This window comes from Melanostigma gelatinosum (genome assembly GCF_949748355.1).
Source record: "Melanostigma gelatinosum genome assembly, chromosome: 6".
Lineage (NCBI taxonomy): Eukaryota > Metazoa > Chordata > Actinopteri > Perciformes > Zoarcidae > Melanostigma > Melanostigma gelatinosum.
The window spans coordinates 22,572,569-22,600,270 of NC_136639.1; the positions used below are offsets into that span (position 1 = coordinate 22,572,569).

General features: G+C 42.9%; 2 protein-coding genes across 4 annotated transcripts; one reads left to right on the forward strand and one right to left on the reverse strand.

Moving 5' to 3' along the window:
- The first annotated feature begins 303 nt into the window (after positions 1–303).
- Positions 304–8,132, forward strand: vdac3 (voltage-dependent anion channel 3). 3 transcript variants are annotated; one of them, XM_079270142.1, is made up of 10 exons: positions 318–387; positions 3,781–3,897; positions 4,753–4,824; positions 5,042–5,091; positions 6,041–6,193; positions 6,292–6,344; positions 6,474–6,701; positions 6,834–6,984; positions 7,374–7,431; positions 7,537–8,132. In XM_079270142.1, the coding sequence occupies exons 2-10, from the start codon at positions 3,783–3,785 to the stop codon at positions 7,626–7,628; spliced, it is 972 nt and encodes a 323-aa protein (XP_079126268.1). In that variant the 5' UTR covers positions 318–387; positions 3,781–3,782; the 3' UTR covers positions 7,629–8,132. The 3 variants fall into 3 exon arrangements, with proteins under 3 accessions (XP_079126270.1, XP_079126268.1, XP_079126269.1); XM_079270143.1 differs by lacking the exon at positions 318–387 and adding an exon at positions 2,309–2,327; XM_079270144.1 differs by lacking the exon at positions 3,781–3,897 and having other exon boundaries at positions 304–387.
- A 622-nt stretch (positions 8,133–8,754) lies between these two features.
- On the reverse strand, positions 8,755–26,849 carry ikbkb (inhibitor of nuclear factor kappa B kinase subunit beta). Its single transcript, XM_079270141.1, has 22 exons — positions 26,710–26,849; positions 25,443–25,563; positions 23,251–23,345; positions 20,075–20,195; positions 19,203–19,272; positions 17,485–17,573; positions 15,687–15,776; positions 15,465–15,589; positions 14,682–14,789; positions 14,460–14,589; positions 14,000–14,194; positions 13,792–13,906; positions 13,204–13,327; positions 12,958–13,109; positions 12,717–12,778; positions 12,476–12,576; positions 12,336–12,385; positions 12,134–12,233; positions 11,583–11,730; positions 10,845–10,942; positions 10,038–10,131; positions 8,755–9,928 (listed from the first exon to the last, which is right to left on the reverse strand). The coding sequence occupies exons 2-22, from the start codon at positions 25,542–25,544 to the stop codon at positions 9,869–9,871; spliced, it is 2,229 nt and encodes a 742-aa protein (XP_079126267.1). The 5' UTR covers positions 25,545–25,563; positions 26,710–26,849; the 3' UTR covers positions 8,755–9,868.
- Between the last annotated feature and the right edge of the window lie 853 nt (positions 26,850–27,702).

Below are 27,702 nucleotides of genomic sequence, written 5' to 3' on the forward strand. Positions count from 1 at the left end.
TACCCTGAATTCAAAAGATAACCATTTGATTGCTTGAGCTTGCTGGGAGGTAATTTACACTGTACTCATTCTGAAATGATGGTCTGCCTGACACGCTCTCATCAGGGTGCACACACTACATATATTGCGATATTAGCTAGAGGTCATTGACCCCGAGTGGTGTAAGAGTGTTATTACACCAAAACAAACTCCCACTGTTGCTATAATATAATATAAATTATATATTAGTTTTTTTGTGCGCAATGTCAACTGCACAACGGCCCCGCCCTCGGCCGGAGGTCTGATTCGCGCCTGCCCAGTGTGTGTAGTCTCCGCTTTCTCCTTCACTGTGCCCCGCTGCTCCAAACAGCGCCGTCAGACTCTGCACGCTCCGCGACACAGATAAAGGTAAGAAGCAACTGACTTCAGCAAATTCTTATTTTCAAAAAACGTATTCTCTATATGTCGGTTCATTTAGCTGTTGACCACTGTCGGTTTTGAGTGTCAGTGAGAAATCAGTCACACATATAAGGGTGTGCGTGCAGCAGCAGCCGGTAGATATGCCAGGGTTTTAAACCAGTTCAGGCCTGTATGTGTGTGCCATTAGTGTAAACTGTAAACTGCCTAAAAACCATCAAAAGGGAGTTTTGCAAAATGTATTTGCGTAAATGTGATGCGGATAGGTGGCATGGGGAGGGGGGGGGGTCCCACTGTCTGTTCTCTGTTCTCTGTAGGTTTTAAGTAGCATATAAAATAGCATATTTCACCACTGCAGCGAAACATCCAGAAACAGCTGAGATTAGATTCTGTGTTTGAAAAAAAAGTTCGCTGTTGCAGTGATGGAAACAACTCCGCGGACACCAGAAGTCTCGCACGGTGAACCAGAAGTGGACGCACCTGGACGATACGAATACTCGTCCGCAGGGCGACGTGACGCCACACATCTTACTTCACCGTCTTATCTGGATGTCTAGAGGGCACAAAGTCTATGAACCGCTTCTTAACAAGGACCGTTATCTTCGGCCACTGTGGCCATCTTTACGCACGCTCCTCCCTTTGCAATTACATATAGACAGAGAGCGGTGTAGTGACCCACGCTGAGTATTCATTGGGTAATGTACCTGCTTTCTTTAAGAGCCTTGCTCGCCGCCTCAGCTTAAAGACACTCTATATCTAGGCTGCTGCAGTGAGCACAATGAGCCCAAAAATCACACTCACACCAGTCTGAACTGTTGTCAATACACGCGTTGAAATGCACTGGATGCCGGAACGGATCCATCCCTACCTCATGCTCCTTAAGCTATAAATTGTCATAGTGTAACTTGAATGCACTCGACCTTATCTCACAGCCAACACATTCCTCCCGTTATACACTTGCCTTAGTTTCACCTTATCTGCGGGTTCGGCCAGTGTTGGGTAACTGCCTGTTTACACGAGTCTATAGGTTCTTTTGTAGTTCACAGCATGCTCATTCGCAAGAGGGAGATTGTCAGGGTTTGTCCCATATTGAACCGATAAATTCTCGCTGTTCTTCAACAGTTGAATAAATGTCAAAATGATTGCTGAACGTGGAAATTGTAAGGGCGTTGAATAACCAACACCATTGTTTTGTTCAGACTATTAAATAAAATAAAATAAAAACATCCAACACACTGGCTTCGCCTTCACGAATACAAGACGTTGGTGGCTTTTCACCAATTTGTATCGGCACAAATTAGACACCTTTGATTTTTAATCCGCTTGCTGTTGATTTTGATATTTCATAGACAGAGGAAGGAAGTATTAAAGAATCATTTTCAACAGATTTCTAAATAACAATAGTTATAGGTCGTCAGAATCAAGGGTAGCCATCTATTCATATCATGAGTTGATGTCACACAGAGCTGCTCTGTGAGAGGACAAACGGCTCTCTAATCAGTCAACACTTGTTTTGATATATATATATATATATATATATATATATATATATATATATATATATATATGAGACAAACATGGAAAAATAGCAGACTTTGTACTGTTTTAAAGATATTATTTGTCTGTGTTTGATCGTTGACAACCACACAGTCCCCATGTTGTTGTTTGTGTGCTGGCTGTTTCCTCTCACCACTGTTGATCACGGGCGTCATTTTGACCTTTGAGCTCAGTCAAGGCCGTCGGCTGGTTGATGCCCATTAAAGTGTAAAGACCAGTGGCAGCAGTGTGTTTGTGTATAAATACAGCGTGGAGGTACACTCAGGACGAACGAATCTGTTTTCCTACGGGAAAGGTTGAACCTGTAGGAGGACACATGCTGAGGCTCCTGGGGTGGCCACACTGATTTGATTGTGGGCCGCATACAGAAAAATGTAAGGAGTCACAGGCTCTATATCTGCTGTAAATCTGTAGGTCTAATATTAAAATGTAATTTACAGAACAGGCATGAATGAGAAAGTATTGGTTTCTTTGCTCGGAGGTTAAATGTCACTAAATTCAATTGACGTCTCGTGTTTAAAGTAGGATGTGCAGCGTTCATGCAGTGCAATTTATTAGAAACATGTTCAATCCATATTCTAGTTTATTTTAAAATCAGCCAGTGGGCCGCAGTTTGCCCCACGTGCCTTATTTTGGCCACCCCCAGCACTAGTCACATGTGCTGTAGTGTTGGGTTCACCTGGGCTAAATTTAGAGCTACGTGTTTGAGACTGAGGGATGAAGGCCAGGAGGGAAAGGATCAAACATGGTGTGCAAGGTGTAGTGGAGCAGGAGAAGGAGAGTATCTCGGGTGAAGTGACAAAGACTTGCACCTGGTCAGCGAAATGCGGGTCAGATGGCAACCTTTTGCTTTGCGTTTGAGGAATGAACAAGAGCGACACTGAGGCAGCAGAGACGGACAGGACTGCATGACGCACAGTGTGGGATTCACGGTCGGGTGTTTGTGATGTGTGAAAGATGGAGATCTTAAAGGCCCTAAAATATATTTTTCTCAACCAGTGTCTTACTATGAGAGACGGGGTCCTACAAAACCACACAGCTTGATGAAATGTGGTTATTTCACCCCAGACATTTCTGTATTTGTAGTCTTTCTGATTCTTGTTTTTTAATGGCTGCTTTAAAGTGGGTGGGGCTTAGTTGAAGAAAAAAAAGATGATAGTTTAGCAGCCCCTAAATCAGAATCTGATGACAGCTGTGCAGGAGACAGATATTTCTCGCAGGAGTTGGTCGAGACCAAAATAGAGCTAAAAGAGAGTGAAACATTCACCAGGTCACCAGAAACAAGACCGGTGGATGTGTAAATAAGCAACTATTTGCTAACAAGTTCACCATATCGTCATGAAAGGTAATGATATGTCGCTTTGACGTCTAGTTGCATCACAGCCGCGTTAACGTGCTGTTGATGCAATACGTATGGACACGTTCAGGTGGTGGGACATGCTGCTGCCTTTTTTCTGTGTCCTTGTAAGGGGCAGAGATGCTTCTATATTTCACCACATCATCGTTTTCTACCCTTAACGCCAGTAATCAGTATTCCTCGTCTGATAAAAAAAGCCACATCTCAGCCTTTATCACGTTCAAATGCGGCACACAGAGTACACACCTTCATCACCTGCTGGTTTGTGCACATATACGGAACAATGTGATACAATGCTCGGCCAGTTCTCTGCATTTAAAAAAAGGACACTAGCTCTGGCTGCATGCTGAAGGAACATGCTAACATTCACAGCCAATTCTCAGACAAGTCCACATATTGTGCACAGCGCTGGACTTCTTGCCAAAAGTTTCCCTATTGTCCCCCCCTTGCATTTCCCGTCCTCTGAGGAGACATGGCAAAGAAAGGAGCGGGGTGCGAGGTCCAGCAGGACGAGGCAGGAAAAGGCAAACAGGCGGTGAACAAAGGCCACTGTGGGACATGTCAGCACATCACACCCAAGGGACATGGTGAGTGGTGGAGGAAGGTGGGGGTAGAGAGGGACAGACGACAAATCATCAGGGCCCCTGGATTGAGTTTTGGCCGCAGTGACATTAATCTCGTGAGGGCCAAGATTTGCAATGCGTGTGAATTTTTTTCATCTTTGGCAATCCCAGTGTTGACAGATGTTTAGATTTTCTGAGAAAAATTGAGGTTGCATTACTTGAAGCAAAATCTGCACCCTCTGCAGAAAAAAAAAAAAAAAAGGAGATTTGATTGGTGAGATTACTAGTTGAGGGAGCGATCAGGACAAAAGCATAGACAGGAAGGCGAGTCACTAGTAAACCATTAAACCAGCGTTGGGTAATAAGTGATTCTAAATGTTTCAGCAGAGTCACCTCATCAAAAATGTCTTCTTCACACACACACACACACACACACTGAGCCAGGAGACCCTGATGACCGTCTGAAGCCGGTGCAGTGCAGTAGTGTGCAGGACTCGCAGTTGCTGACTAACCAAAGCTGCTGCTGCTGCTCTCACATTGGCTTGCATATTTCGTAACACAACATATATTTCTCTTTTCCCACACAAGCATAGCATAATGGGAATGTTGGTCATGTTAGAAGACAGCAGACAAAAATGTCTCTGTTGGATGGCTGTGTGATCTTTTGCTCCCTCCTTCCTCTTAAAGAATCAGTCACATCAGTTCAGCAACATCCGATGCTTGCTAATGGACCGCTGCCAGGCAATCAATAGGGTTTACATGGAAGAGGGGGGGGGGGGAGAATCAATTGCTGGAGTATCCCTTTAATTATGCTCTGTTTTTTTTATTGCTGTGAAGTGTGCGCTCTTTGTTTCATAACCTGCACGTCTGTTCCCTCAGGCACAATGGCCGTCCCTCCTGCATACACAGACTTGGGGAAATCTGCCAAAGACATCTTCAACAAGGGCTTCGGTAACGCAACCAAGTTCTCACATAAATATACTTTGTATGATATGATGTCACTATTTGGTTGTAACATTAGAGAGCACACTTGTTTGCCCTGTGTCACTTTGAATGTTTATTCTTGCTGCAGCTGTTTAAGAGCCATGCCGTGCAGCACAAGGATGTTATTTTTCCACCCTTTTTTAGTTTTTTTTGTTGATATCCATAATTTCCTGTTCTTTCCCAGGATATGGAGTTCTCAAGCTGGACGTTAAGACCAAGACCCAGAGTGGTGTTGTAAGTACGGCTGTTTGTCTCTGTTAGCCTGATGTCTGTACGTTCCATGTTCATGGCCTCTCACTCAGCGAATTACCAAAATCGCTGAGCCACGGCCTTCGCAGCCCTTCATGTCACAGTGTGTTTGCTGCCTGATGTGTACTCAGAGTAACCTACACAGTCAGCAGATTAACACTGTCTGCCAGAGTTTACTACTTTTGCCTCAAACATGTTGTATCATGATGAGGGGGGGAAATTGCCGCATTTCAGAGGCCTTAGTTTGCTCCAGACATGTAGTGTGTCTGTGTTGCTACAAACCGGTTGCCATGGTAAAACCATAATGAGCATTCGCAGACAGTTTCCCACATGCCGCAAAACTCAAATAGAAAACCCCCCCCCGCTGTAAATGTCTTCCCTCTGTGTCAGGTTTCTGCTTTCCATTTTCCCAGTGAGCATGTAAACTCTGTGCGGTTCTCCTTAACTTTCTCTCTTTTCTTTTCCTGCTTCTTCTTTGGATCTTCCTGTCAGATGGTAAGAGAGAGAGAGAGAGTGTGTGTGTGTGTGCATAAGGACCGATAGGGACACAGGTGCACCGTCCAGTGATACCGGTTATGTGTTGCGCGCACGATGGGTTTTCTCTGCAGCGGTAGCTCGTCCAAGCGACACCTTTTACCCCGACTGCCGCTGCAGCGACACTCACAACCAACCTCTCCCTCACAGTCCCCAACTCGTTTATCCATCTTAAAGTGTAGTTTGTCTTTTAAATACCCAGCCATGCAAATCTGAGAGTGGTTGTGGGTCAGAGGCAAGGCTTGTTTCCCTCACCTTTCTTTTTTCTTATTCTTTTCTCCCTGTATGTTTTCTCTCCCCTTCCTGCTTATAGTTGCTGTAGTTGAGCTCTAACGTGCCTTTCTGCTTACCCTCCCACCTCCATCTCCCCCATCATCACTTCACCCCCCTGTCCCTGCAGGAGTTTGCCACCTCCGGCTCCAACAACACCGACACGGGGAAGTCGGGAGGCCACCTGGAGACCAAGTACAAAGTGAATGAGCTGGGCCTCAACTTCAACCAGAAATGGAACACGGACAACACTCTCACCACGGAGATCACCATGGAGGACCAGGTGGAGTCCAACGTCACAATGTCCAAAACATACAAACATTCACTTTCAGAGAGAATATTATCAGCTCACGGCTTCTTTGTCTGTTTATCCGCATGTAGCTGGCTAAAGGCCTGAAGCTCGGTCTGGACGCATCATTTGTGCCCAACACCGGGTAAGAACAGTCCGGTTCATCCTCAGTGGTTTTCAATGTCTTGATTAAATATAGTCAATAAATGCAGATGTTTATACATTACCACGATCGAAATGAATGCCCCCCCCCCTTTCTATATTCCTTCTGTAGCAAGAAGAGTGCCAAGCTGAAGTCCGGCTACAAACGGGACTTTGTAAATGCGGGCTGTTACCTGGACTTCGACATGGCCGGTCCCACCGTCCACGCAGCCGCCGTGCTGGGCTACGAGGGCTGGCTGGTGGGCTACCAGTTGGCTTTCGACACGGCCAAATCCAAACTGACCCAGAACAACTTCGCCCTCGGATACAAGGCCGGTGACTTCCAGCTTCACACCAACGTGTGAGTCACTGCGTCCCAGCAAAGAGAGGCAGGAAATGGAAGTGACACATCGGATACGGACGGCAGACAGAGTGGAAGCGCTTCCCCCAGGAGGAGACATCAAGTTCTAATCTCCACCTTTTTGTGTTTCAGAAATGACGGCACGGAGTTCGGTGGCTCCATTTACCAAAAGGTGAACAGCAACTTGGAGACAGCGGTCCACCTGGCCTGGACGGCTGGCAGCAACAACACATGCTTTGGAATCGGAGCCAAATACCAGCTGGATAAGGACGCCTCCCTGTCTGTAAGCAATCACTCCGAAACATCACGGACAGCTTTGACTCAACGACTGCCGTGCATTAAGATTTGTACATATTCTAATTTGTGAGAAAACAGGAGAAACGTCCTGGAAATCGGAGACTTGCTTTGAGCTAAACGCACACCCTGACAACGTTAACATGCTGAAGTTTAGCGAGTATATTTGTTCACTGATTACCCTCTTAGTTTAGCATGTTGCCATTTTCTAATTGGCAGCAGTTGTTGACCCGAGACTGCTGTATCCATATGTAATAAATTATGTAACTGCATCCCATCCATCCACTCTCCTAATCCACTCTCTTAGGAGAGTGGATGGATGGGATGCTGCGCTCACGATCGTCTCACCCGTCCATGACGTTTCGTTTCTCCTCACAGACCAAAGTCAACAACGCCTGTCTCGTTGGAGTTGGATACACACAGACCCTCAGACCAGGTTAGCTGATTGCTGGATTTATTCATCATTTTAACTCTTTTTGTAACAATACAAAGAGCAAAGGCATTTCTACCTGATGCATAAATCTGACTGTCCTCCCCGCAGGAGTGAAGCTCACCCTCTCGGGTCTGCTCGACGGGAGGAACGTGAGCGGCGGCGGGCACAAAGTCGGCTTGGGTTTCGAGCTGGAGGCGTAGAGAGGTCAGCGGGAAGACGGACGCGAATGGAGAAGCAAAACAACACGGGACAAGAAAGAAAGAGCCCAAATGTGAAAACGCAGCAGAGGTCCACTCAGCGACCACGTCAACACATCGGCCGACACACACACAGATGCACACATTCGTTGGCCTTATCCCTAAAACCCCAAGCCAGTCTCCAAAACCTCCGGTACCATAGTTTTAAAAGAATCAAGCACTATTTTTGTGATGGTTACTTTTAAATTTGACATCATTAAAAAAAAGCTCACACAGCCAACCTTTGAGCACATATCACCAGAACACAACAGAAGAACAGACTCGCGTGCTGCTTACGACAAAGTGCACTTTTAAAAAGAGCATTTGTGTCTTAAACTTATGTTTTCTTTCCGAAGTAAGATTTTAAGCACCTTGTAGTTTTTGACTGTGTGGTCAGAATGCTTTTGTTCAGATATATTTTGGGTTTTAGACATTAATATGATTATTAAAGGACGCTTGTTTCCGGTATATTGTGGTTTTGTTGCATGCTTTCGAGGCTCGAGACGGGTTTGTTTTTCGACTTTTCATTGTCGCATAACAGATGCAATAAAAGTTGGGGAGGATCAAGCAGAAAAGACGAAAAGCTGCGGATCCTTCTCGGATTCAGTCAGCCGATTCCACCGTCTGACATCTGTAACGCGGTTTTAAACTGTGGACCTTCAGCTGCCTAAATGGGTTTTTCAGGTCCTTCTTCGGCAAAATTGGCGACAACAATTTGAGACTCTGCGTCCCCTCTTCGTCTTTTCTTGTGTACCTCTTCGACCTTCATCACTACATTTCACTTTACCTGTGCTGTGCTTTGGAGGAGAGTTGGTCAACAATTAGGACCTCAAACCGATTTTATTGAATTAATGAATGAAGAATGTTAAACACTCATTTGGAGGTGTGTATGCTTTTAAAATAAAAAGGTTGGTTGGAAATTGAAATAAAGCAAAGAAAACATAATTTACAATGAAGTCAAATACTGTATTCAAGATAAAACAAATCACTTTTCACACTTCAGCATAGTGTGTTCACAGATATACAAGATATGACAGATACTTGACATATGTAACATCTCTCATCACTTTGTAGGATCTACACACGTAAAGACTACTAGTAGTTGGAATTATATCTATAATACACAGATTTAAATGGAATGGGGGTAAAGCCAATTCAAATGTTAATTTCGTTAGTTTTGTAGCAGTTTTCACAGTTTTGCCACAATCCATAAATTTAACTCTTTTTGCATTTGCATCGTTTCAGCAAAACACAAATGTTTGAAACCCGTAGTTTAGACCATAATTCATCTTGTTTTTATTTAAATGAGTTCAAAATGAGCACTTCAAATGATTGCAGGGATACTAGACTGCACAATATTGTACAAGTGTTGCTGTTGTGTCCACCCTCTATATAATTAGCAGTAGATGTAAAAAAAAAAAAAGATCACATTCAGACAGTCATCCAGCAGAGACTTATGATAGTCATTTTACAGTTACAAACATCACCCATGTCATTCAATGATTGTCTTACTAAAATAACATTTGCAATTAAAATATAGGTCCAGTGAGAAACTGGATACATATTTACATTTAGGCACATAACACACATCTTCAAATATAATATGTATTTTTCTGATACAAGTTCAACACAGTTTTATTGTCTGTCAATTTTGGTAAAAAAGAAGGAAATGTACATTCATGCTTTCTATCACTTCTTGCTTATGGATTAAAGTAGCTCCCTGTGTGCTCCAGCGGTTTTGAGGAGCGTACAGTAACACTGCAGGAATGTATGTCGGTGAGATGTGGTTGGGGTTTTTCTAAATGGTTTGAGTCATCTGGGTCCATCCGTGATGCCAATGAAGTGGCTGATCTGTGCATTATGAAGTGCAACTTTACCCCAAAACATATTTCATGTTTTGTTAAAATGACAAATGGGTAAAAATATAAGATCCAGCTTTAATAAATCCCCCTGATGCTAATCAAAGATAAATCTGCTTTACTGCGCTAACAGCTTGTTGCTCATTCTCCTCTTTTACAAGTTCAGACGGGCGTCCCGAGTAGGTTTACCCACTCCTTAATCTCATTAAGCAAATATATGCCAGCAGCTATTACTCCATTCACATTCTTTTCAAAACAGCTACTACCACTTCCTCCGGTAGTTTGACATCCCATCCACACAGGGGCAGTAGAGTACCACATGTACGCAAAGAATGAACCCCAAATTCAGGAGAGGTCGCTGGAGAAGTTCTGACTGCCATCCAGCCACGGCCACTCCCTCAACACCTGGGGAAAAAGCAAAACGTGGTGCTTTTAAGTAGTCATTACACATAAAAACATTTTTTAAATGATCATAAACTACACAGCGGCTTGGCGCCACAACAAGTGTTAGTACCTCCATACTGCTCTGGGAATCCTGGATGGTGTCGTGCAGCAGACTCTGGAGTCGCCCCTCGAACGTCCTGCTCTCCTCCACAAGAGACTCGTCACTGCAGACACACCCAAAGTGATTCATGCAGACTCACAACGTTGATGATAGTTCATCTGCGTATGCACAGCAAATGTAATTGTGCCTTTGTATTCCCCAAAAGGTTCCGGGGATGATGAAGAGCGGTGTGTGGAAGCTGAAGTAAAGTAGTGCATTTGTAGGAAGATCGTCGGCATACAAAGAAAAGTAGTCGGCAGGTGTGTGAAAAACACAGATGTAGTGAATTAAAAACATTCAGAGTTGTGTCTCTGTGTGCAGTTTTGCCGATATTTGTGTGGGTGAGAGACTACTTTCTGTAGTCCTGAACAATACTTTCTAAAGATGAGTTTTAGACTCTGAAGGGAAAACATCCTTTAAACCCCAGTGTGTGGTAGCCTTCCGCTTAGCACTTACTTAGCATCTATTGTATTCATACTAGCTTATTGCACTTATCATTTTCATATTAGTTCGTGGCACTTACTGCATTCGTTTGTTTCTGCACTGTACGTTGGCGCTGGTGTATGCTCTTAGATGCTTGCTTGAGGAAAGGACATGCACTTATTACTTCTGATGATCGTTGTTCTCTCGAAAACCGATGTTGAATACACTTATTGTAAGTCGCTTTGGATAAAAGCGTCTGCTAAATGACTGTAATGTAATGTAAATGTAATGTAGGTGTGTATGTATCTGTGTGTGTGTGTGTGTGTGTGTGTGTGTGTGTGTAAGTGCACTCACAACTGCTGCAAGCTGTGCCTGGGGGTCAGCAGAGGCGGCACTGAAGAGGGGGTTGGTAATACATCCGGGCTCCCACTCACCGGGCTGCGAACTTTACTCTGCACAAGACAAGCGCGTCCTTGATGAGCATTGTAGCAGAAAACACACTGAAAAAAGCGGTGCTCGAGAATTAAAGCCCCAGTGAAACACACGGAAGTTGGAGAGCCTTCCGCTGCTGCACTGAACGTACCCCGCAGTGAAACGGAACATTTAATGGGTGCACAGTTACAAGACGGATTAAAATAAAATCTGTTGCATTTGATTGGACCGTTAAAAGGTGGGCGGGCCTAGGATGTTGCCATACGGAGCTACCATCACACACACCTCCCTTGTCGCTAAACGTTACAGATTGATTGATGGGTGGATGTTATTTAAATTGTATAAATTGGTTGCTACTGGCTTCCGGAAGCACACGTCATAATCTGACAATAATAATCTTTTCTTTACAGGAAGAAAAGCTGACGAGATTTTCATATAAGAAATACTTTAATTGGTGCACATTATGAATTGGAAGTGAAACTTTGACACACCTGCTGCTGTTTTATGAATATTATTTGTATCAAGTCCAAATACACATCCCCCAAAAAAGTATATGGAATATACATATATAAATATTTTATTTGTTAATATGCAATTTAGGCATCCCTAAAGGGAGAGTAAGTGTGTGTGTGTGTGTGTGTGTGAGCAGTGCATCCTCACACAGGCCACTTTGAGCAGGTTCCAAAGCTCCCTCTGTCGTTTCTCCTGCAGACTCATCAGGACCTGCTCGCTCTCAGCCATGCTCTGGACCACGCCCTCCACCTTCGGCAGCAGCTCCATCACACGCTGACGGCACACTGCGGTCTTACTGCATCACGCAAGAACCACAGTGGCGGTGCGAATACAGAGGCACAAGGAGAAAAGAAGTTGTGAACAGGAAGTGTCCCATCCCACGGGTTATTCTAGACGTGCTCTGTATAGCATCCAGAGCCTAGACCGTCTATAAATGACTTTACACATCAGGAACCGCAGACCAGATGGCTTCAATTAAAAGGAAATCTTTCATTGATAAAAGGTTGTGATGTTTTACACTTCTTTACAAATACTGGCATGCCCTTAATTAAGAGTTGCAAATGTGTCACCTTACACTTACGCCATCACATTAACGTCACATTGCAGAAGAATTTCTGGCGAAACAATCCCTGCTCTATGTGATCTGGGAACTGTTTTCCAAGAGTTGAATAAAAATGTGGCGATTGTCTTTGGAGTACCTGAGGTGTGTGTAGAAGTCTCGGAGCTTCCTCTCGTAGAACTGCACGGCCTGAAGCACCAGGCGCACCACCTCCTGACTGTCCCCTGGGAGCCTCTGGTCTGAGCAGGGGAAGGAAAAGAAGAGGCAGGTTTATTTTTTACATGGAAACACTGTAGCGCTGAGTGTCATGCCAGAGGTGAACGGACGCGTGGCATCCAAACCTCTGGGTTTCTCTCTGAGTTTGCGGAACAGCTCCATGGCTTTTCCTTCGCTGAGGAAAGGGGAAGAAGAGAGGAGGGTTCAAGATCATCACTTGGTTTTTTTGTTTGTTTTTTCACAGTTGAGTTTGGTACAGACTTACAGCGTGTCCAGAGTCTCTCCACTCCTCCACGGCTGCCGCTGCACATCCACTATGTCCGGCTGCAGCTGCATCATCTCATCCTCCAGCTCGCTCACCTTGGCCTAGACACCCACACACAAGGGTAATTTTAAAGCACAAGTGGATACTCCTTCACCACGCACACGCACACACACACACACACACACACACACACACACACACACACACACACACACACACACACACACACACACACACGTACCTGACCACAGCTGACAGCAGTCTGCTCCATCTCCCTCCACACTCCCATGAGTTTCTCTGACGCTAGAACATGTAAAAAGACTATCATTAGCCAGTGGCAAACTAAAGTGTTCTAGACACTTTCCACCAAATTAAGCTATAAATAATTACGATTAAAGAGCCGCTTTAATGCCATTTTGCCAGCTGTAGTGTAAACGTGCCCTCTATCTACCAACGTGTTTGTTTTTTTTGTAACATAGTACCGATCCCGGTGGCTGTCTGCTCCTGGTATTTGTCCATGTCGATGTGAAGGCTGGTGGTGAAGAAGTCCAGCTTGGCCATGAGTCTCTGGTGCATGGACACCATCTCATTCTTCTGTTTGGACAGCGAGGAGTTGTACCTCAGGAGGCTCATGCTGAAAGACAGCGGCAAAGACACGCGTTTTTGTTTTTGTCAAACAGTTGACCTATGCCGTGCGTGGGAGTTTTGAGAATGTGTGTTTTTCCTACATGGCGGCTTTCTGCCCCTGCTGCAGTCTTTGCCAGTCCTCCTTCAGGGAGCGGATGGTGTGCCACGCCTGGCCGCAGGTCCTCCTCAGAGGGCTGTAGGCCAGAACATGTTTGTGGCTGGTTTCTGTGACAAAGACAAGGGCAAAAGGTTGCATGCTTATTGTTATTCTATTTATTACAGTTTGTAGCTTCCGTTTATTGTTCATGTCAGCATAAAAATATTCCATCCTAATTATACCTGGAAGTGACCTTAACCATGAATCCGGAGGGTCAGAATGTTTGTTTCTCTGTGTACTAACAGTGTGTGGGTTCAATGAGTGCTGAGATTATTGTGTTCATTTCATACGTCTTTATTTGCTACAGATTATGTTTTCTTAATTTAACAACAAACCCTGAATGAAGCATACATCCTAGTTGAGCCCCATAAGGAAATCATTGCTCGAGTGCTCAATTCATTTGAAATGTTTTCGCAAAAGTGTTCTTGGTGTTTAGGCCACTGAGGCAGATTCAACTGAAATCAACAAAAGAGACACAGAATCACATGTGCAGACATTTTTTAAATACTTGTTGTTGTGTACCGGTACTCACGGATGAAGCGGATGTTTTCTGGAAGGGTGCGCGGAGCAAACTGAGGTTCATAGCTGCAACAGGAACGATCGAACAGGAAGACCAGTGGAAAGTCTGTCCGTCGCCCATCTATCTCCTGCAGACACAGACAATGATGATACTTTACTATTATTTACCATGATTACAGCATGCTATTGACTGCTGTGTGAAGGAGTTGTTAAGACGTTACTGTGTAATCAACGGCGCACTGCGTGGCCAGTCCGTGAGGCTCCAGGGCCAACCCCGCCTCCAGCAGCAGCTCCTGATTGGCCGCAGGGATGTTGGAGTCTTTCTCTATCCTCAGCTGCAGGTCTGCCACGGTCTCTTCGTCCGAGACGGAGTACGTCAGGATTTTAGCGGAGATCATGTTCAGGACATGAACCAGCTGGGGTGGCGGCGGGGGGGGGGGGGGGCAGGCAGAGTGCAGAAAGAACAAGTAAATGTGTTGGTCTCAAATCTAAAAGGTGCACAATCCAATCCAAGCAGCTTCCATCAAAGTTGAAACGGAAACAACATCCTGAATTTACAGCGTGACGCTCTTTTGACAAGTTATATTTCAGTATTGTTCAGCAGAAAGTACTAAAAGATGTCCACATGGGGAATGAGATGAGACAAAGGGAAATGATAACTGACTGATTTACTCAATTGACCTTGAGCTGCAGAATGACCTCCAGCTGGGAGAAGCAGTCCATGGGCGTAGCGTCGGGGTCTTTGCCTCTCTCCTGAGGAGACCACTTCAACATCAGCCGCAGCCACCTCTCCAGCCTCTCTAATAGCAAACTGTCAAACACCAGTCAACACGTTAGACTGACTAAAGTCCTGATTTAGATTTAATTTTTTGTACGTGTGTGTTTGTCACAGATATAAATCACCAGTTGAGGTCGTTGGGCTGAGGCAGATGTTTAGAGAAGCGGATTTCCCCCGAGAGGTCCTCATAGACGACGATATCATCCTTCTGCTTCATCTTCAGTTTGTTGTGCCTAAGAAAGGATACAGATGGATTATATGAGAGAAAAGCCCTGAAAAATATCTTGCATACCCTAAACCCCCCCCCCCCGCTTCATCCTCAATTTAATCACGGTGAATTCCGACCTGTGAAAGTACGTGCCAGGAACTGAAATTGCAAGTAAGGGAGGGTGTTTTTGTTCTATGTAATCAGACCCCCTGGAGTTTCATATCTATTATTCATCGTATTAGTGAGGCACAAGGGGCATTGACGTGGGCACAACCCACATATCCTGCGATTCTTTGCTTTGGCAACCCATGTACATTATTATATTCCCTGTGAGTTACAATCCAGTCACGTAACAATTGTGTGTTCTTTCAAAGCTTAACTTTCAAAAACCTCATTGTTAAGCTTGTTTTGCAAAAGAAAAAGAAAAAGAAGGGAAACATTTGATTTGAGAAGGGCGAAATGTTTGAAACTAGCTTTAGAAAACATGACTTCACTTCCTTCATGATAACGTTTGTGACATTTAAACAAATCACCAGTGATGTCACAGTGTACTGAAACAGCCCGACGTTCACTGCTACTTCACTACAGCCAGCAGTAAGACGTTCGACCACTAGAGGCCAGCAAAAACAAGATTTTCAGCTGGTGTAAAGTTGCTCATTAAAAAAATGAAATGAAAGGAATTTCCGAATGGTAGTACTACCAAGGAACGGGTTGCCAGGTTGGTAAGAAAGGGCGAAATCCTGTGATACACTCAAACACCAGAGTCCCGAAGCTCCAGTAGTCCACGGTGACCGTGTACTTCTGTCTCTCAATGAGCTCGGGAGCCTGGAAGATAGAGGGAACAGGCATTCGGCTGTTACTGTCCAGAACATGGTGAAAGGATGGTGTGGAAAATGTGTCCACTCGGGTTTTCATCACTTACCAAGTACTGAAGTGTTCCCACAAATGAGGTGCAAAGGCTGCTCTGGTCCAGCTCTTTGGCATAGCCGAGATCTATAATCTTGTGGATCAGCTAAGATTAAGAGAGAGATGAGAAGTCAATAAAAAAAAGTCAATATGTTATCCTGTAATTACAAATGGACAACTTAAAGAGACAGTTCATCCCACCCTCCAGTATAATGGGACTATATGGCATATAGTATATCATTTAAAAACTCAACAGCAGTGTCTCTTGCCTGAAATCATGACCCGGTTGCTCAAAGTAATCCACAGACCTTGTAGGTACTTTTTTCTTTCTTTCGTTTTTATACTTTGGTTTTACTACAGAGTTGTTCTGATACCGATACCAGTATCGGAAATGGCTCCAATTTAGCCTAAAATGCTGCATCGGCAAGTCCAGCACCGATCCGACATCACGTTGTGATATTACTTTTCTGCTCATTGAAACTACTTAGGAACAACAACACATGTCGCTCGCTAACTGATCCGGTCGGTAGCTTTGCTGCACATGCGTAAACAAGTACTACTCATTGCTACATTGTGAACAACAAATCGGTGCTGAACTCGGCAGGCGGAGAGCTAGTTAACGTTAGCTGTTAGCAGCCGGAGAGCAACTCAGTCCTGCTTGGCTAAATAACAGAGCTAACAGCTGTTAAAGGAGGTTCCATTGAGTTGCGTTATGATGCGTTCAAACTGAGTAAAAATTAGTTTTGGGCGAAGGTAAATTATGACGTTATCATGATGGGTTCAATGTAATCTAGTGAAGTTTAGTTTTTGGTGGGAAACTTGAATAAATACATTCGTTTGAAGGAGATGTTTTCACAGCAATGTGAAATAGATATTAGAGCGATAAGACCTGTTTAACTTTTCTTTTTTTTTTACACTGGTATCGGATCGGTACTCGGATTCGCAAGTTCAGGCATCAGAATTTGGAAAGAAAAAATTGTTTCAGACGAACAAACAAGATATAACATGTTAATAAGTGAGCTTTAAAGATGCCAGCAAGGCAGATGTTGCTGCTGTTCGACAGAGCCAGGCTAGCTCTTATCCCCGTTTCTAGTCTTCCATGCTAACCGGCTGCTGACCATCTACTGTACTTAATTGACAGATATGACAGTGGCATCATCTCATCAAAGTCTCCAGCATAATAGCGAGTAAGTGCCAAAATGTCAAACTATTCCTTTAAACCCTTAAGTATCCAAGAATATATCAGTCAATTCAATGCTTTTCTGTCCATTTGTATACAACCGTTTAGTCTTAACCCTCCCACACAAACCAGAAACTAAGTCTGTACATTGGATTTACTGTTTCTCTGGTGTGCCAGTTCATGCAAAACTATAAACTTTGTGCAGATAAGTCTGTTTGGTTCAATTTATATAAACAGCAGTGAGGATAAACATGAATATATAACCTCTTTAATATGTCTGGCCTCATTTATATAGCATTCTTCATTTCCCTATGTCCTACTGCAGGCTGGAGGATACAATGAACAAAATAAAGGGAGGCCCAGAGCAAAAGGTAAGAGCAAGTTAATCCCAAACGTTCCTTGTAACTGCAAGGATCAGCTGAAGGATTGTGTTTTCCACATTAAATAATCAGTGCAGCAGAGCGTGCTCGACTGGTGACGGTAAACATGTGAACTTGAGAGAGACCAGTCTCCTGCACTTAATCCAACACAACCCACAAAAAGGGGAGAAAAAAGCCTTTACTGTATATGTCCTCTTTGTTGTGGTTTGGGTGTATTTGTCATAACAAGATGGTTCACAGGGTATTTAACTCACTCTCTTCTCTCCCTGCTGCAGCACAATGTTTTCTGGTTTCAAATCTCTGTGGATGATCCTCTTCTTATGGAGGTAGGTCAGAGCTGACGCTGAAGGGAGAGAGAAGAAGAAGAAGAAGAAGAGAAAATGCAGAGTTAGAGTCTCATGAGTTGTAAATTATTTGCTGAAGATTCCTGGTTTACTCTCATATGAAAGAGGTTAATGCTGCATGTAAACTAGAGCTCTACCGATAAATTGGCCGGGCCAATGTATCAGCTGACATTAGCGCAATTTAGTACCGCACTCCTTTAACATCGCCAGACTCATGACTTGCCCTCTGCCAGATTGTGGGAGATTCAGTTGTGTTGTGCTAGTGGTGGCTAACGTAGCCTCAAGCCACTAGCCTCAAGCAGAGATTACTTAGTCTGGTAAGACCTCTTCTTTCTCATTTCTCCCCCAATTCTGTTTATTTTCTTCTTCCTCAGCCCCTACTGTCAAGTGACATTACTTGGAGGTAAATCATCAGATCTTTCTCAGCTTTAAAAGCTTTACATAACTGTTCTTTATATATACACACAATAGTTTTCCCCAAGACCTGTAACCAGTCTCGAACCCCAGGCTGAAAAGCAGTGATTCACTGCCCTCGCTGGTTGAAAGTTTCAGTTTCAGTTTCACATGGATGTCATCAGAATGTGCTCTGTTTCATTAAACAGTGATGTCACAGTGTACTGAAACAGCCCGAAGTTCACTTCTATATCATTGCAGCCAGAAGCAAGAAGTTAGACCACTAGAGGCCAGCAAAAACAAGATTTTAAGCCGGCGTAAAGTTGCTCTTTAACAAAAGTAAATAAATCGTGTTTCTAACTGCAGTGATGTACAGGTGTACTCCAGGACACTGTGACATCACTGTCGGGTTGAGTAATGGTCAGAAGTAAAACAGGCTTGATAATTTCATCCAGAGGGCGGTAAAACACTGCTTTTCAGCCTTGTGTAAAGTAATTATTTAATAAGAACGTAGGAGGATGAGACTCATTCTGTAGCCATTAATCTGTAGATAGATTAAAATATTTCTTGTCTCAATTTACAGCTGAAACTACAATGTCGCTTGATTTATGCATCAAAGGGTGACTAGTGTGTGTGCTGGCAAAGTAGGTTCAACGAGGCGGAACTCATGACCTTTGGGCACCTGACTGTGTGAGTGTGTATATGTTAGTGTGTGTTTGGGTGTGGATGTGCATGCCTTTGTCTTTACCCTCACTCATAAAGCAGTTTAAAGAGGATCACTCATGCTTAGGAAATGTCTACCCACTGGTAACAGGAAAAGGAGTTTCTATGTTGTGTGTGTGTGTGTGTGTGTGTGTGTGTGTGTGTGTGTGTGTGTGTGTGTGTGAGAGACTCTCTACTCTCCACTCCAGCTACGTGTGATCCATACCATACGTGTAATATACAATGTGTTGTTGATGAAAGCATTGGTACATTACGTCAGCGGTCAGAGAGTGAATGAGTCCGATGTAAACCTCCTCTTTGAGTGTGCACTGTCGCCATGGTGACTAAGAGTTTGGTGGGTCATCGGTGACATCACGATACTGGTCACCATGACCATTTCCCATTTCCTCCCCACTACAGGAAACTAATCACGCTCCAAGCTCAATCAATCTATCACTCTCCCAAACACCCAAACACACACACACACACACACACTTTAAAGTGGTATCACAGTGGAGACGGGGTTTACTCACAAATGTCCCGTAACAGGATCAAAACGGAGCCCTCCCTCATTCCAGAACAGTTCTCCAAGAGGTTCAGATACTGCAGGAGCACAAGCACAGACAACCCGTCTTCTTTATCGATGCTTTAGAAATTTATACTCTTCAATAAAACAGATGGTCCATTAAGAACATTGTGTTTGGAAGGGATCAGACATACAGTGTAGGTCCTGAACAGGCACAGATTTTAATCTGAAAACAAACCCAAGTGTCCACTTTCTCTAATATGTGAAAAGAGGTTTTTCTCACAGGGCATTTTTGCACCGTTCTTCAGATTTTTAAGAGCATCCATGGCAGCGATTTTGAACTAAAAGAAGTTTTGCAAATTGGCAAATGAGTGCTTTGCTGTAAATCCTTTGATTTGTTTTACTTAAAACAATAAATTTAAAACGTTCTACTGCTGGAAACTTGTGGGAGGCCCGATAAAAGAGGCAACCGCTTAGTTTTTGGGCCATCTGGGATGCCTTGAAATTTTAATGACACTGCGGTTTTTATGACGGTTGGCATTTTCCTCCTCTACCACGGCTGCCTGGTGCCAACATTGTCTATCGCCTTGAGGCTACACACTGAAGTCATTTTCAGATTGAAGAAAAGGCTCCAGATTTCACCCACAGAAGAAGTGCAAACAAGTCACATTCATGGGTGAGCAATAAGGCCGAAAAATAGTGAAATATAAGCAAAAGTGGCATTTGTGTGTTCTTTATTTCACAAGGACTCTATGATTGCTGCTCCTTGATGATTTATTATGATTCAGCAATTTGACCTTAAGGTCTATGGGCTTTACTCCAGTGTCCTAAACTACATATGTGCACACACACACTCACAAACATAAAACAGACTTTTACCCTCCTCAGATCTCCTCCCTGACAGTACTCCATGGCCAGCAGCGGCAGGTCATTGATGGTTATCATTTCGTGCATTCCCTCAGGAACCTCTCTGGCTGCAACCACGTTAACGTGATCCAACCTGTGCGAGTCAAAATGAGCAGATATCAGTCAGCGGAACGATGTCTTCTATCAGATTAGTTATAATTGAAGAAAAATGTAGAAATCTAAATCTGGACCAGTGTTTTGGGATTGTGACCCATTAAAATGAAGCGATGTCTGCTTGCCACCCTGGTTGAAATCGTCAAAAAGTTGTGAGAAGTTCACCTCCTCATTGATGATTTCTTTCCTTGTCTTATTTGAGTAGGTTTTAAAGGCCTGAAGACATAAAAGTATCCAGTAATTCACAGGAAAACTAAAATGACTGGTCGCATGCCTTCGTCAACCAAACATGTTGCAGTTTACATCCATGTCCGTAGAAAAAATAAATAAATAGTTGTGCCAAATTTAAAGAAATTCCCTCCAGACGTTCCCAAGATATCCTGTTTCACGAGAGCGGACCAGACGCACGGACAACCCGACAGCTTAATAGAGTGCTGCTGCAGGGATGATTTATTTCTGTCAGCATCACACTGGTTTACTCAACAAAAAGCCAATGAGTTTTTTTCACTGGATTTTGGAGCGCCGTGGCAAACAAACATTTGTGATACTTACATGTTTTTAGCAAGATAATCGTCGCAAAGGACACCACTTTTATGATTTTTGAAGTGCGAATGCAATCAGCAGCAGTAAAAAGCGTTGCGCTATATATGAACTATACAATGGTCACATGAGTGGACACAACGAGGCTGTGAAGGCGGACTTGTCGGCATGGTGAAGTCTTTTTTAGGGTCATTCAGCCATTTTAAGACACGTAAAAGCTTCAAAACTCTGACGTATTTTATGTTAACTAAACGTTTCAAATAATTTATCTTGCGTAACCACAGACTATATTTGAGACATCTAACCAAAAACACATTCAAAATCCCCATTGACTTTGGGACGTGTGAACTGGAAGTGAAAAAAAAAACTAATTTCCAGGTTTTAGGACTCATTTCTCCATTAAAAAAAGAACAAAAGAATTAGAAAAAAGTCTGAAAAAATGAGCAGCATTTTGTTAATTCTGTTCATCGGCTTCCCAGATTTATCTTGCGGCCCCACCCCCGAGCTGGGTGCAACTTATCCAGACTTTTTTTGAGGTAATGCAACACAGTATTTTGTTATTATATACCTGCATTAGGCATGTAGCAATGTAGATCAACACTGTGTCCACCTAATGTATCTAAAATGGCATGCTCTCGCAATTAACGTGCAAACCTTCCTATCGCCTTACTCCCTCTGCTCTCAGACCTGCTCTGTTACGTTCTCTGTTTCTCACTCTTCGCTGTTTCATAACTCCGATTGACACGATGCGTTTCTGGTCGAGCCCTCTTTGAGAAAACAAAAGGAGAAATATAATAGATGAGTAACTCAAACTGATACCAGATGCACCAGGAAGATGACTGGAACTGCACCATTGAACAAGATGCAACAGTGTGTCAGAACGGCCACAACAGCAGGAGGTATATGATAGTCATCACTGGAATAATAAGCTGTGGTTAAGTTATTATCATCCATTAACATGATATTTTCCCCTGCAAAGCCAATGAATGGCGCAGAAAATATTCCCCTCATCTTTGTTCTGCCTCTTTTTCGGCTTACATCAAAAATAAAAAGAGTTCGGGAGAGTGGGAGGGAACAGCAAAACATGAACAAGATTGTTGGATTAATATATTTTACTAAACCATTCAGCAGATGAAAAAATTGATGCAATATCATTTCTATAAACAGATCATAACAAACAAAAACATTGCGAAAGTGATGTGTTTTTGCATAAGCAAGTAGCTGTAATGATATAATAGTAGGTTGCCATGTACGTGTCCCCTGCCCTATGGTTTTTCACCCCCGAGTTGAGCGTGGGTGCACGGGAGGGCTGTGGTCGTGACCAAGTCTGTCTGAAAACAACACACTTGTTAAACTGGGACTAGGAAAGAAATGGTTTTATACTCATGTTTGCACCAGCAAATGACAAAACACACACACACACACACACACACACACACACACACATCTGACAAAAAAAAAGAAAAATCGAAACCCGCATGAGATGCCATTCAACTCCAGTGACCCGACTGGAACTGCTAATAGACAACACAGGCGTGTGGAAATAAAATACTCACTCCAAAGCAAAGCAGAATGAGAAGGCGGCACATTAACCCGTCCAAAATAACCACCAACAGACCAAAATAACCCAAAATGTCAATGCCGTTCTAATGATTTAATGTCTTGTGTGATTTTTTACTATTTCGGGATGCAAATTTAGTATTTTGAGAAAATACAGACGGGTGCATAGAAACAGACGGGTGCATTAAAGTCAAATGTCAAACTCGTAAGTGCGCCGCTTGTCATGGAATGTACCACGGTGAGTCACAACACATCTGCCGGGCCAAAACAATAGCTTTAAGGAAACGCGTGAAAGAGTTCGGACGGGAAAAAGAATCAGGGGAGAAAGTCACCAACTTCTCCAGCTGAGGTAAGTGTGTCCAACACCAAGATCCATCACCGCGGGAAAAAAAAAAGACACCCCTGGATCAGGAGACAAGCTTTGTCAAGGTGCCATGGCAAAAATAATAAAGAAATTGCTCTTCTTCATTTCCTGCGTGTTATCGAACATCTCTGCTGATTGATTTGAAAGACAAAAACTTTAAAATAAATCTGTGATCTTAGCATGACCTCAAGACTGGTCTTTTACTTGATCCCGAGGGCACAGGGCTGCGTTAAAAAAGTTTATGGCTTTATTATTGTAGTAAATGTCGCGCTTATATGGTATACAGTCCCACATAAATGTCTGTTTATAGCACAGGAACACTTGTTGAAACATGTGCTTGTGTCCTACTGGTGAAGACACAAACACACAACAGGAAACTTTGCTGCAAGTCACCCCCCCTCTCTCCTCCATGTTGCCAATAAATGGCAAGAAAAGGATACTGGTTGGCATCTGGGAAGGATATAATGAAGCTGCTATGTGCCTGCATGGTGGTGGGACTCAAAGGGAACTCCATTTTTTATTTAGTTCTGGGGCCCTTTAGTAGGTGGATGCATGCGAGCGTGAAACTGACCTCTTCATGATCTGGATCTCCAGAATCCATCTCTCTTTGTTTCTCTCGCTCAGCTCCTGACGGCACTGCTTTATGGCGATCTGTTCCTCTGTGTCCTGAAATCACTCACACACACACACACACACACACACACACACACACGTTTGAGATGTTACCTATATGCATTATGTACGAAAGGGAAATTAATGTTGTAAATTCAGTAGCGACCACTAAAAATATTCAGGTGGTCATACTGTAAAGTCACCGTGAGGAACTTTGAACTGGTTATAGAACAGTCTTAATTTAATACTGATGCATCTATACGTGTCACATAAGTAAACTAGACCGTCAGCGAGAAGATGATTTCTTTATAGTTGTTCTCAAAGCTCGTCATCGGTGCCACCGCGTCGGATTCTGGCAAAATCAGATGGAATCATGCAGGTTCACCAGAAACTCATTCAGCTTAGATTCCAGTTGGGAGAGCAACACCGACACCACGCTGCTGGAGACCCAGGCCGATGGAGGGAGGGGAGGCACGGGAGAACCAGAACCAGGACTGAGAGGGGCAGACTGTCAGACCCGGCTGCAGTAAAATGAGGTTTTCTAAAGGGACTCTGGTGCTCGAAAACATTACCACTTTCGTCCACAGGGACCGCCAAAATCAAGACAAAGTAAAAGTTACTTGTAGTAACTAGTAATAATTATATTCGTAATAATAAAAAAAGGGAGAATGAATGCAGCACAAACCATGACACGGATACAAATGCATGCTGATACCTTTTCCAAAAATGATGAGCAATCTCACTGCCCGTTTCTCATGGCATCATCCGGGACAAGGCCCCCACCCTGCTTCCCATAACTTAATCTATGAGCTAATAATCGCCCACAGCGTTGTCATTAACACAGGAAGGCGGGACATTTCCTGCTGAGGAAGTTCAGTCACACACCCTTACCTGCCGTGGCAGCGACGATCAGCAGTGCTTCGCTGTGATTCTTTAAACAATACATTGTTTACTCATGAACAAGCCGTCCTTGATTACTATAAACAGTGGTAGAATTATATCACATGACAATCTAACTTCATTGCCAGATGTAATCTTCAAGACAATGAATTTCACACACAATACAGGTGGGACTCACGCTAAATTATACAGGTATACTCAATGTAAACAAACACACAACGGTCGGGAATGCTGCCACCAAACGTTTAACAGGCGCTGCCTGTCTATGCAAAAAAAATAATTACATTTGAAACTGAAAAAGAAAACTTTTCCACGGTATTATACTCATGAGCGCTTTCCAACAGTTTCTGACTCTCCATCTTTTGTATATCCACACTCCCATGATGACGCGGCACGGCTCCAAGCCAGCTCTGAGTTTGCCTTGAAAGTTTTGTGAGTAATACAACGAGAGAACAGTTTTAGAGAGAGGAAGAGGAAGGTCCACTAAGCGGGCGTGTTCCTATTCCCCATAGTGTCCCGATGCAACTCTACAATGCTCTCATCCTGTGACTAGGAGTGAGTGATATAGCACTCGGGGCACAAAGAACACCGCTTCCTGGACTGATGTCATACTATTCGTAAAGACAGTTGGCTTTCAGTTGTGAAGTGTTGTCATGTCATTCGGATTATGTATGACTGATTTTTTGTTGTATCAATACCAATTCCCCGTTAAACGCAGGAAGAGGAGGGAGAAATATGAGCCGTGATTTGCATTAAAAAATCTTTTGTAAAATATGAACGCACGGACATGATACACATGTTTAGATTCAGCGTTTGCCATACTTTTAATGGTGCCAATTTGGCACAATGTAAACAAATATATGCTATGTGGTTAATTTAGAAATAGGAAAATAAAGTATTGTATTTGTGATATGTACTTGTTGTCAGTATTTTAAATATTAGTTTACTTGACAAAAGCCTGCTTCGACCTTTAGATTTGATCAGCGCTACAATCATTTCTCTTTACAGCTTTCATTTTGATGACATTGCACTGATGGCGAGGGTGTTGATGTCTGGTGGGGAGCGTCAGCAGAACAACTTTAGTTCTTGCCCGTCTGGCTGCTTAAAATGTTCAATCTTTTTTTTGTCACTATAATGATGTTATCTAAAGATCCTAATTGTTTTCCCCATTCAGTCTACTATCGTGCCCTATCACAGCCACACATATAATTGTACGGATGATAATGGGCGTTAGAATGGTGCGCCGTGTACCTTGTTTTGCCATCGCGTGACGTTCCCAAAGCCTCCGGTGCCCAGTCGCTCCTTCAGCTCCCAGGACCCACAGCTCTGCTGCTGCAGGGGGACTCGATTCATGGCCTCTCCTCCGCTGGCCCTACAGCCAACACAACAAACAACAAGAATAAAGTGAAGTCTGCAGACATACTCGAGGCACTGCCAGACAAAAACATTGGATGAGTAGAAAATGGAGAATACAACTTTGCAACTCTGAGATCATTACAACACAAAAATGTTAAGTTTGGCCCGAGGGTGCCATTATAGAGAAATGGCTTGTTGTTTGAAAAGAGCTAACACAGCGGATATATTAGGACTCAGGCTCAGCTCTACATTGTCAACCCTTTGCCCATATTTCATGTGTCTAGGCTGTACTTTGTGCTTGGTACAGGCTTGGCTGGTCTTTGAGCATTGCTAACATCATTACCGTGCTAAAAAACGTAAATGGAAATTGGTATGTTAATGTACTACTGTGAAAGTTTAGCATGTATTTACAAAGTTCATTTCAGCATGTTAGCAGTGCTCTCAAAGCACATGTACTCTTGTGTCAAAATTAAGCACCAAAACAATTATAATAAATAAGCAAGTATCAAGATAAAAAATACGAAACATTATTTGCTTCAAACTTCTGAAAATGTGTACTTTTTCCTCAGTTTTATATCGTTGTAAGTTGACCCAAATATCTTTGGGTTGTGGACTGTTGAGAGGACACACGTAGCCTCACTTGGGACCTCTGGGAAATAGTGTCATTTTCTCAGTTTGTTTTTATTTGCCAAATAAGCACAACGTGTTTGACCACGTTAAGCAAATACTCCAAAAAATGTAAATAAATAAAATATAATAAAAATACAACTAACTTAAACTCATTCAAATATTGTGAAACAAATAATCAACAAGTAAATTGATTAGTAAAATGAGCATTAGTAAATGACATGGAGTGTCTATGGAGGAGCGGTGTAGTTGTATGAAGCGTTCCTTGTCTACCTAACGTTACAGATCTAACGTTAGTTATATACTGTAGATACAGGAGGTATCACACAGGCAGTGTTAACTTGCTGCTTTTTTGACTCAACCTCTCTGCTCATAACACAGTTAAGCACAGAAACAAGATAAAAACACTTCCCTTCTGTTTGTGTTTCCTGTTGTCTGAAGTTATCTCAATGCAAAGCAACATACATGTTTTCGGCTTTTTATTTTCATGCAGAAAAAGCGCTTCAACTGAATTATTATTTGAACTAAAACCTACCTTAAACTTCGTAGGCAGCTGTAAGACTTGGTGTTTCTTTAAACACGGTGCGTGTCCGGTCTTTAACCGAGTTAAACTTTGAACGTTTAGTGGTTATTTTGGCGACACAACAAATCTCAAGAACTTTCTACTTCCTGATACTCATATTTCCTGTAAACCTGGCGGGACCCGCCCACGAGGAGGCAGAGTCCGCTGAGGAGTCTCGTGCATCACTCTCGAGCTGCTAGCTTCATGGCTGGTTTTATTTTTTAACCAAATATTCACACGTGATTTTTACCATTCATTTATGTGAAAACCAGGACGTGTAAAATATATTTTAGTCTTGTAAGGGGGAATTTATTTAACTTCTAGTCAAATTGAGTTGCAGTTCAATTTACACAACTCAACTTGAACTGTCCCAGATGAAACAATATCGAATAAACAATTATTTAATTAAGTTGAATAAATACGACTAAAAATGTGTAATTTTTAATTAATTTATGGGGAGGTGTGTATTAATTACTCGTAACTGCACAGTATGTATGGTGCAAGTTTTGTTCTGGGCAGTTCTAAATCAATGTGCCAACAATAAACTTTAAGTAAGGACAACAGGATCAATAAACATAGGACATGTCAAGTAATATGCCTTGCAAAATTGTTTATTAGCTACATGACAAAAAGAAGCAGAGACATTTTAATATTTGTCCTATAAAATCATAAAATGGATCACTGTTGATAAATATATATTCCTTGCTTCTTGTAAAAAATATAGAAGGATCTTTAAATTGTGTCCCTATATATGTTGCTATATGTCTGTGTCGTGGTGCCCAAACTTTAGCTCGGGGGGCTTCTAACTGTTGTCCACCGTGCTTTAGTGGATCCCATGTAGTTTAACTCTCTTTGTTTACAAAATGTGAAAATGAGCAAATTATATATATACTAGAATGACCACCAACCAGTCATGTTGCACTTCACATCCATGTCTGTCCCAAATGTCATCACCCCTAATCATTC

Coding starts and splice junctions, on each gene's coding strand:
- ikbkb (XM_079270141.1), bottom strand. CDS start 25,544: ATGAATCGAGTCCCCCTGCAGCAGCAGAGCTGTGGGTCCTGGGAGCTG. Junction 13,328..13,791: donor AGAAAACATCCGCTTCATCC/GTGAGTACCGGT, acceptor TCTTTGTCACAG/AAACCAGCCACAAACATGTT. Junction 12,779..12,957: donor GCAGACAGCCACCGGGATCG/GTACTATGTTAC, acceptor TACATGTTCTAG/CGTCAGAGAAACTCATGGGA.
- vdac3 (XM_079270142.1), top strand. CDS start 3,783: ATGGCAAAGAAAGGAGCGGGGTGCGAGGTCCAGCAGGACGAGGCAGGA. Junction 6,345..6,473: donor TCATTTGTGCCCAACACCGG/GTAAGAACAGTC, acceptor TTCCTTCTGTAG/CAAGAAGAGTGCCAAGCTGA. Junction 7,432..7,536: donor CACACAGACCCTCAGACCAG/GTTAGCTGATTG, acceptor TCCTCCCCGCAG/GAGTGAAGCTCACCCTCTCG.